Source organism: Jaculus jaculus, chromosome 14 (genome assembly GCF_020740685.1).
Source record: "Jaculus jaculus isolate mJacJac1 chromosome 14, mJacJac1.mat.Y.cur, whole genome shotgun sequence".
In the NCBI taxonomy this organism is placed as follows: Eukaryota; Metazoa; Chordata; class Mammalia; order Rodentia; family Dipodidae; genus Jaculus; species Jaculus jaculus.
This window is the reverse complement of record NC_059115.1, coordinates 8,771,615-8,782,005: the sequence shown is the minus strand read 5'-3', so window position 1 is coordinate 8,782,005 and position 10,391 is coordinate 8,771,615. Positions and strand designations below refer to the sequence as shown.

General features: G+C 39.8%; 1 protein-coding gene across 1 annotated transcript; it reads left to right on the top strand.

Moving 5' to 3' along the window:
• Window positions 1-8,767: 8,767 nt before the first annotated feature.
• Window positions 8,768-9,892, top strand: LOC101611181 (vomeronasal type-1 receptor 4-like). The gene is made up of 2 exons (XM_004672802.1): window positions 8,768-9,652; window positions 9,821-9,892. Exons 1-2 carry the CDS (start codon window positions 8,768-8,770, stop codon window positions 9,890-9,892), a joined length of 957 nt encoding a protein of 318 aa, XP_004672859.1.
• Window positions 9,893-10,391: the final 499 nt, after the last annotated feature.

Sequence of the window (10,391 nt, the reverse complement as noted above, 5' to 3'; positions counted from 1 at the left end):
AAAAAAAGCCATACCTTAAAACATGTTGTTCACAGCTCTAATCATTCTAATTCTATAATAAAGAAAAACAACCATAGATGTCAAAAGGGTTATTTCCAAATCTGGAATATATATAGATGACTCTGACCAAAGGTCGCTTAATTGAGGAGATTTCCTTATATTGGGAACAACGTTAAATATCTTCTAACTTGTGCCAGGACATCCTTAAACAAGTCCTGAGACCAAAATTTTATTTGTACAGCCTTTCATGGCACCAATGGCTCTATGGTACCAATCTTTGCCCCTGGCTGCCCCCAGAACAAATTTGAAAATGTACACTCTGGAAGGCTGTTATACAAAATATGATATCAAAGTTAAATGTTGTGTATATGTTTCAGATAACTCTGCTAATATCTCATCTGTTTTACAAGCCATATGGAAAAGGATTCAGGTCATGTCAGACACTACTGTGCCACAAAATGAACAGTTCTGGAAGAAAATCTGAGCCAGCTCATGCTCAGATGGTCTTGAGACAATCAAACTCTATCTACCTGGGTTGCCTTGAACACTCCCCAAGGCCTGAAATCCACAAAAAAGGACAACCCTGAAAGTGATCAGATTGCTGTGTGCTCACTTCTTATGAACTCCTTACATTTATTCTTTCTCCCTAACATTCTCTTCCAAGACTATCTTCCTGCACTCCATCATTACACTTCTGGAATCCTTCAGAACAGTTCCCCTCTCTGGAGGAGACTCTCTAGCCTCCACAGCTTTGTGCCCCATTCAGCAAGAAATAGTGAGTGATCTGACATCATCACCCCTTTGTCCTCTAACAACAGTCAGAGTGTCTTCTTATGAGAGGCGGGAATGAAGAGAGTAGAGTGAGGGAGACTGCACCACCGAAGGTAAAAAGGGCAGAAAAGGGGGCTGGAGAAATGGCTTAGTGGTTAAGCGCTTGTCTATGAAGCCTAAAGACCCCAGTTCATGGCCCGATTTCCCAGCACCCACGTTAGCCAGATGCTCAAAGGGGTGTATGCATCTGGAGTTCATTTGCAGTGGCTGGAGGCCCTGGTGCGCCCATTCTTTCTCTGTCTATCTGCCTCTTTCTTTCTCTGTCTGTGGCTCTCAAATAAAAATTTTTAAAAGTCTTTTAAAAAAAAGGGCAGAAAAGGTTTTCTGATCTCTTGTCTAGTTCCAAGAACTCTTTTCCACAGTCAGGATCCCTCCTGGGAGGGAGGCCCTTCATAGGATTTAAATACTGTGGTTGGTCAAGATCAGTCATGGAGCTAATCTCTTCCAAGATTAGCCCTATCCCTAACCAAAAGACAGTTCACCACCCTAAGGGTATAAATACCTTTGCAAGTGGAGGGCAGGCTAATTACTTAGGAACTTCCACCTGTGGGTGAGTTTTCCCTTGGCTGGGCCTTCCTGAGGCTTAGCTGTTAGGGGCTCAGCCTAGCCCTAGCCCAGGATCAGCCAGGAGCCCCCCCCCCCCCCCAGCCCTTACTGACCATATGAGTTCTTTATTTCCTCCAGCCCCCCACATGGCAGGTGCTCCTTGAGCTTTCTTTTTTCTTTCCCACGCTTTTCCCTCCCAGATTCCTATCTGGCCACATGACTCTGGAGCTACACATGACCCATATGGGCTTTTGGGATCCACGTGGTGTACTTCTCCCCATTTTGTTTCCCCTTACCTCTCAATCTTCCCCTTTCTGCACTCCTTTGAAGAATGTGAATAAAATGTGGTATTTTTTTTTTTAAGTCAGGCTTGGTGGCACATGCCTTCAATCCCAGGAGGTAGAGGTAGGAGAATTGTCATGAGTTCAAGGCCTCCCTGAGACTACACAGTGAATTTCAAGTCAGCTTGAGTTACAGGGAGACCCTACCTTGAAAGACCAACAAACAAACAAAAAGATGTGGAGGACCTAACTAGGGTAATAGCAAAGGTTATCCTCTGTGGCCCACATGCTTACACAAGGTACATACCAGTGTTCACACACACACACACTACAAACATGCATGCACACACATCAACAATCATATGCATAAAAAGGGAAAAGCAAGCTTAAATACATAACTAAATAACATATAATACAATATGACTATCATATATGCTTATATATGCATATATATGCTTCAGTCAGTAGAATTATACTCTATCAAGCCATCCCTTGACTTGGTACGAGTGTCAGTTGTGATGTGGCCAAGTTATCCTCATGTGGGGGTTGTCTGGGATTTGGGTGGGATTTAGCAGCAATGTTGGACAGGCACACACTATTTCAGTATTTCTCTACCAAATTATATGACTCCCCCCAAAATCTCTGCATATTGCATTTCAATATTTAGATGTGGTGGAGGAAATACAAATAACTATGCTATGCAAAAACTATGCCAAATAACTCTTATGAGTTTGGGAATACTTAACAACACAATTTTAATACATTCTTTCTTGTCATTTTATGTCTACCACAAACAAAGTGTGCTATACCTATGGCTGATCCCTTACATGTAGCATCAAAGTTAAACCTACAGTCTGGTGTTATATGCTGCATGGAACATGAAGAAATTGAAAATATGCTGTAGGAGCAGGAGAGCAATTGTCTTCAGCCAGCAGAGGACGTGTTCTCTGGAGTCCTGCTCGGGGCTCAGCTTCTTTCAAGGGCTGTGGTAATTTCCACCAGCTGCAGGGAAACTTTTAATGACCTCCCAGACCCTGAGGTTTAACTCTCCAATGTACTTCAACTTGGGACAGCACAAATCCTCTAACGTAGACTCTGCACTTTGCTGAGTGAACTCATGCTCCTGAGACTCATTTTACCTCTGGGTGCATCAAAAGGATGCACAGGAAACAAAGATAATCCAGGTCACATGTGACAAGCTGAGACTCCTAAGGTGGGAGGGAAAGTGCTGTATTCTGTCCCTGATTCAGTTCTGGCTCCTGCTGGGCAGCCTTTCTAAGATGCTCCAGGCCTCTGGGACCTAGACTGCCTGAGTGAGTGTTTGCTGTACACCGCCTTGAGAAGGAGAGAGAGAGAGGTATGGAGACTTTTTCACTGATGGTCTTCCCTATCTACCCTTTATAAGACTAATTTTTCAAATTTCTTTTCCCTTATTTGTCTGTCACATATAACTTTATTTCCAAATTTTATTCTTGATAATATTTCTCTTTATTTTCATACCAATTTTTACTATTTTCTCATTATTTTAGTGTTTTAATATCTGCCTAACCAAAAATTCAATTTTATAATGAAAGGGTGGCACTTTGGCAATTTAGACAATTGCAGCATGTTCCATGAGATGTTATTTCTTCCAGAAATGTGTACATATCTCTCAAACCCCCAAAACTATCAGCATATGTAGATAGGATATACTGTTCTCAGAAATGCACGCTGCCTCCCAGTTGCTGTGTCCATTCTTCAGTCCTGTGAGGTTTCCTTCCCCTGGGCAGTGGTGCAGTTCCACACAGGAGAGTGGAATACATTCTCTGCTGGGAGCTGACCTTAACTTGGGTTTTCCTGTTCATGTTCCATTCTTTGTCATTTTTTACTTTTTACTTTTTAAAAATATTTAGATTTATGAGAGAGAGTGACAGAGAGAAAGAAAAAAAAAAAGAGTGAATGGACACACTAGGGCCTCCTCCTACCACTGCAAACAAATTCCAGAAGCACATGCAACTTTCTGTGCATGGCTACTTGTGGGTACTTGGGAATCAACCCAGGCTGTCAGGCTTTGCAAGCAAACATCTTTAACTACTGAACAACCACCATAGCACTTATATTGTCTTGTTTTTTGTTCTTCTGAGACAAGGGTCCCTGACCTTGCTCCACCACTTCTGGTTTTTTTTTTTTGTTTTCCTAATTGTTTATTTTATTTTTATTTATTTATTTGAGAGCAATGTGGATGTTTCTCAAAGACTTAACATAGAACTACAATGCAGTGCACTTATGTCACTACAGGATAGATATCCAAGAGGATTATGTTCAGTTTGCTGTAGCAAACCTGCATTCCCATGTCTATTAGAACACTGTTTGTAATAGGCAAGATATGGAATAGGGAAGGTGTTCATGAGTAAATTATTGCATGATGAAAATATGGCTCAGATATGCAAAGGACATTATGCAAAAATAAGTTATTTTGTGTGAGTGTGTGTATAGTATGTTCAATGCTCTGTGAAGTGATGTACATGGTGTAAGCACATGTACACAGACATGTGTATACCCCATGCACATTAATTCAGAGGCCAGTGAAGATCTACCTGTGTTGATCTACCTGTGTTCTTGACATGGAGTTTGTTACTCAACTTAGAGCTGACTGGGAGCACCACCAGTTCTCTGATCTCATCTGACTGCAGTACTGGAGTTATAGGTGTGCAGAGATATGCCCAGCTTTTTTTACCTACATGCTAAGGGATCAAACTAAGGTGGTCTCAGTCTTCTCAAGTACTCTCAGAGTCTCATGCTTGCTGAGGACATGCCTTTCCACTGAGCCCACTCTAAACTCCCCCAAATCATCTTGTTTAAAAGAACATGTGAACATGAATCAAACTGGAAGTCATTATCTTAGCAGACATAAGCCAGACTCACAAATATAAGCTGTCCTGTTCTCTCTTGTATGGAATCTTCATAAAAGTAAAAGGGGCGATTCAGGATGTGAAAATGGAAGTCAAGTATGGTGTCAGGGGGTAAAGAGAGTAGGGAAGGTGTAAATATGATCAAAGTGCAACATATGCACATATTAAATTATTGCAATGAAATATATTATTTTGTAAAATTAATATGCAGTAACAATATTCATAAATAGGCATGGAGGCTTAGCACTATAAACCCAGATCCTGGAAGCCTGAGGTAGGAGGATGACAAATTCTGAGACAGCCTAAAATATATTTCCAAACATTGTCTCAAAAACACACAAAGCAGGCTGGAGAGATTGTTTAGCAGTTAACGTGCTTGCCAGATCCCATGCCAGATGAAGAAAAGTAAGGCAAGTGCAAGATTGCACATGCCCACTAGGTGGTACATGCATCTGGAGTTCAACTTCAGTGGCTGAGGCCCTGGCACATGAATTCTTTCTCCCTCTCTGTCTGTCACTCTGTGTGTGTCTTGCTTTCACTCTCTCCAAAATAAAACAAAACAAAACAAAAATAATAATTTTAAAAACACACAAAGCAGCATTCAGGAGGATGGAAGCAGGACTATATAAAGGTAAGGACCGCCTCAGTACATAGGAAATTTAAAGACAGCCTTGGATATAAGAACCTAGGTCCAATAACTTCCAAAACAATGACAACACACACACACACACACACCCCACAGATGTGTCAGGATCTTACACTGTTCATTAACAGCTGGTCTTTTTCATAATTGTAACTGGACATCCTATAGGATTGGAGAAATTACCATGGCATCTTAGTAGCTGGTTGCTGTCTGGGTAACATAGAAATCTCTTCCTCCTGCCTCCAGAGGCAGGCATTGCCATGTCACCCTGGCAACCTGGGACAAGCTCCTGTCTATGAGCCCATAAGAAATTCCATTTTGTGGGTTGTGGCATCTGCTGCTTCCTTACGTGAACTTTCATGCACTCTGTCTGTGGTGCCTGATTGTTATTGCAGGCAATTTCAACAGCAATAAGGCTGAAGAATTCACAAATGAGAAGACCATGTTTTATTTATATTCATCAACTTGGCATCTCTTTCTCTTTTTTCCAAGGGCCAGAGACAGCCTCCTAATAATCCTTCTCTGTGTTCCATTTGGGATGAGAGAAAACTCATTTGATTTCCTAAAGATCAGAGTGACACAAAAGCCCTTATCTCTTGATCATTGTCACAGTCACACCCAGTAACAGTCATTAGAATTCCCAAGTATCTCTGCTTCAAACATTATGTACCCACTAACATGGATTTATGTGCATTTTCTTTATACTTAGAAGCATGTAATCACCTATATGAAATGTATGTTTATAAATGTGCACTGTTGATCACACATCTATCTGTGGTACTGTTTTTCTTGGCTTTTCCTCCCTCACTGTCATGATAGTTATCCATGACTCTGGGTGGTGACTATCACTGTAGGTGTGACTGCCTAGTGTAGACACCCAGAGAGTCTTTCCTGCATTTATCCCTTTTATTTATAAAAGTTTTTATTTTGTCAAATAATAATTTCAATGTATGATACACAAAGGAATTATATAATTTATAAACACAACATGGAATCAAAAAAATTGAAGCAACAGTGTACCCAACCTTACAGTTCCACAGTATGTCTTTGTGATAAGGACATCTCCAGATTTGTTCTTAGGCACATTGAAAGGTCCTGGCTGTGGTGTTTGTTTCAGGTGTCCCCCATAAAGTTAAGTGTTTTGAATGCTAGGTTCCAAGCTGATAGAGATTTGAGAAATAATGCCTCCTGGAGGCAGTGGATTATTGGGGGTGGGCTTATGGGTTTTATGGCCAGCTCCCCATTGCTAGTGTTGGGCACACTCTCTTGTTGCTATTTTCTACCTGATGTTGGCCAGGGGGTGATGTCCACCCTCCGCTCATGCCATCCTTTCCTGCCCCCATGGAGCTCCTGCCTCGAACCTGTAAGCCAAAATAAGTCTCTCTCTTTTTTTTTAATCCCACTCTCTGCCCTTGGTTGGGTGATTTCTATCAACAATGTGAACCTGAGTGCAACACTGGCCCATACTGTATCTTGCCTGTGTATTTTACTCAATGAATGTGATGGAAATTTATTTTCCATGCTACTTCAAATTCCCTATTTATTTTTCTATTTCTGAATAACTTCAGCTTGTGAGTATGTGTGTGTCTGAGTCTTTCCTACAGTTTAAGAATACTTTAATCTGTGGTCAAACTGTCTTTTTTATTTTCACAAATGTCAGAAGTAGTGCACACCAGTTAGTAAATGCTTCAGATGAACTTCTCTTCCATTGTGGCTTTTAAAAATTTGTCTCTGGGATCCATAGTGAAAACGATTTTCATTTATGTTGAAACGAATTACTGATACTCTATGAAGGGTCTCTTATCTGTCCAGAAAGTGTCTTTAACCACACAAATAGGGAAGGGAAATTTGTACATTCAGCTGGATGACAAAGTCATGAAAGGTTTGACTTTGAAAGGGAGGAATCAAGCAAATAAAAGTGAGTGACAAAGAACTCTGGTGAACAGTAAGATGTGAGACAGGCAATCTGCTGAAACTGAGTGAGATATGAGGATCCAGAAAGTGTGAGATGAATGAGAAGTGATCATATGGCCTGGTAAAGATAAGATGCATGTAGAGGTTTGAATGTAAATGACCCCATAGCCTCACATATTTTTTATTAAGCTTCATATTTAGTAGTCTTCAGTGGATCTTGAGTCCCTCCCTAATGTGTGTGTTGAGACCCAGCTTGAGCTCTAGCTGTTGGTTCTGACTTTCTAGTACAGATGTATGATGAAGGGAGCAGCATCTTACGCCACAGTGAAACCTGCTCTGGATTCTGTAAGCCTGAAATAAACCCTTTCCTCACATAAATTCCTTCTTGTCTGGTGTTTATCCTAGCAGCAATAATGTAACTGCAACAATGCATTTTCAAAAGTGATATGTTCAATACTGAATGATTGTAAAAGATCACAACTCATTTCTCAATCAATGTAAATTTAGGAAAAAAAATAAATTGAAGTTTCCACAATACATAAAGGAAGATATGGGAGAATGAGAGTATGATGTTTGTCAATAAATAATTTGGATGTTGATCCCTCACAGTATGTAATGAAAATATCTTTGGACTAAGAGAGATTTGTTGAAGTTTGATAGAACTGGTGTTGTCTTAGGGACTTTGCATAAAGAAAACTTGTTTGGAATTCATAGATTTCCATTTAAGTGAGATGACTAAGAGCAAATCAGTAAAATGATGGGTTCCTAATGGAAATAACAGTACAACTAAAAGCCAGTGAATTTATTAATTAATAATTAATAATTAATTAATTAATATGAATTTTATTGTAAATTTCACAAATCTTATATTGATATATTATATTCCTGAATCTCATATCATTGTATTCTAAGCATATAGGAAAGCCTAGTAATTCTGGTTACATAAAAACCGCACAGAATGTCTTAACAGGAAAACTAGAAGTTAGAATTTATACATGTTGTAATAATAGGAAACATGGAATCTCTGCTAGACTGGTTCTCATCATCATGATATGACTACTGACTGCTGGGAAAATGTATTTTTGTACAGATGTGATGAATACTATGGAATGTTAATTAACAGCTGTGTCTTAATTTATGTGTATCCACAGCTTCCCCGTAAGTTATGAGCACTAAAGTTGCCATATAACACACTGATGGCCTCAAGATTTGTTTGATATAAGGCAGAAAATTAAGTATGTATATTACTTACTGTGTTTAAAACAACATATCCCTTAGAAAGCTTCAAAACATAGGAAAAGAAAAAAAATATAATCTGATATTCCTAAGGGAAATTACTTATGGAATGAAAACTTTTCTCTCCCATAGGCCGACATGTCCTCCTGCTAATACAACAAAATTCAGGCTGTTTAAATGAATTCTCCCTGCTTCTCAGATCCTTCTACCCAGTAAAGTTCTCAAGAATCCCTGACATGCAATTCCTTGGAATGTGATCTATGGATCTGAAATACAAAGGAATTGGAAATTTCACCACTTTTCTACATGGGAACTGTAATCAGCATATTTGTCCTCAAACACTATTTTTAAATACTATTGGAAGAGTTCCCTTATTTTCAGTGTAGTTGTGACGAACCTGATAAAAACTAAGCATCACTCTGATTATGTTTCCAAGTGACATGATCTTGGGGATTTTCCTCACGTCTGAGTTCTGTATCGGCGTCATAGGGAACTCGTTGCTCTTCCTGTCTTACGTGTACATCTTCTTAGCTCAACGTTATCTGCTGAAACCCATAGATTCCATTTTCATGCACCTGACTATGGCCAATACTTTGACAATTGTCTTCTTGTTGATACCTAATATTGCATCATCCTTTGGAATGAGACGTCTTCTCAACGATGCTGGTTGTAAGGCAGTCTTGTATATCTACAGAGTTACCCGGGGTCTTTCCATCTGTACTACCTCTATTCTGAGTACATTTCAAGCCATCACCATCAGTCCCAGGAACTCTAAGTGGGCGTGGTTGAAACCTAAACTGTCTACATGGATCTTTCCCTCTTTCTTTTTCTCCTGGGCCATCAACATGCTCATTTACATTCATATCATTCGTACTGTAATAGCCAAGAACAATGCCAGTCATGCTGGCCAGGGTTATGTTCACACTTTCTGTAAGACCAGGGAGTTTAGGGATGAGGACTCATGGCCATTTTTCATTGTCATATTGACTCGAGATCTCCTCTTTCTGGTCCTCATGATGTCAACCAGCCTCTACATGGTGATTCTCCTTTTCAGACATCATAGGAGAATCCGGCATGTCCATAGCCAGAGTCTCTCCTCCCAGGCATCTCCAGAAACCAAAGCCAATCAGAGCATCCTTTTGCTGGTAAGCTGCTTTGTGTTCTTTTATTGGTTGAGTAATGCTGTCACCCTTTATGGATTCTATACGCCTGAGAAAATTTCAAGACTGGAGGGAGTTATTGCTATTTTATCATCCTGCTACCCAACCATGTGCCCTTTCATACTCATGAGGAATAATAAGATCATTTTGGCCAGGCATGGTGGCCCATGCCATTAACCCCAGCACTTGAAAGGCCAAGGTAGAAGGATCGCAGTGAATTTGACACCACCCTGTGACTACACAGTGAATTCCAGGTCAGGCTGCACTACAGTGAGACTCTATCTCAAAATATAAAACAAAATAAAACAAACAAAAAAGATCATTTTCCAATTTACATCATCCTTTTTTATACTGGGAAGTACTTGTGTTCAAAATGCATTCAGTAGCTGATCTCAACCCCACACTTAAACATCAACAAAGGAATGTACATATACTGATGTGAGAAGAGAAAAATGTGGAACTTCAACACTTGATAATACCTGAATATGAACTCTATATCCTATACATTCTTAAAGCTCACATTTTAAGTTTTACATGAGTAAAAGTCCATACATATCATCTTATTCACTTCCACATTTGATATCTGTTTAAATTATTATAAGTTGGGTAAAAATTATTGGTATTAGATATACCCTTTTTAAAGTATACACTTTGTATGCACAGATCATGTGTTATTCCATAATTTCGCTCCTCCCTGTACCTATTCACAGAAGACACTCCTCAATGGTATTGCTTATATCCACAATGGGGTTTGTGGGTTATGAGTTGTGAAAGCAGCAGTCAGTCATTGTGGGGAGGGGAAGTACCTCTGGAAATTCCCTTCCATTCTGTGGATCTTACAGTCTTTCCGCCTCTCTTGCACAAAGATGCCTGGCACTTGTTCGGTGTG

What these genes read in the sequence shown, in the direction of transcription:
- LOC101611181 (XM_004672802.1), top strand. Translation starts at nt 8,768, where the DNA reads ATGTTTCCAAGTGACATGATCTTGGGGATTTTCCTCACGTCTGAGTTC. An exon ending in GGAATAATAAGATCATTTTG is followed by an intron (nt 9,653 to 9,820) that starts GCCAGGCATGGT and finishes CAAACAAAAAAG; the next exon opens with ATCATTTTCCAATTTACATC.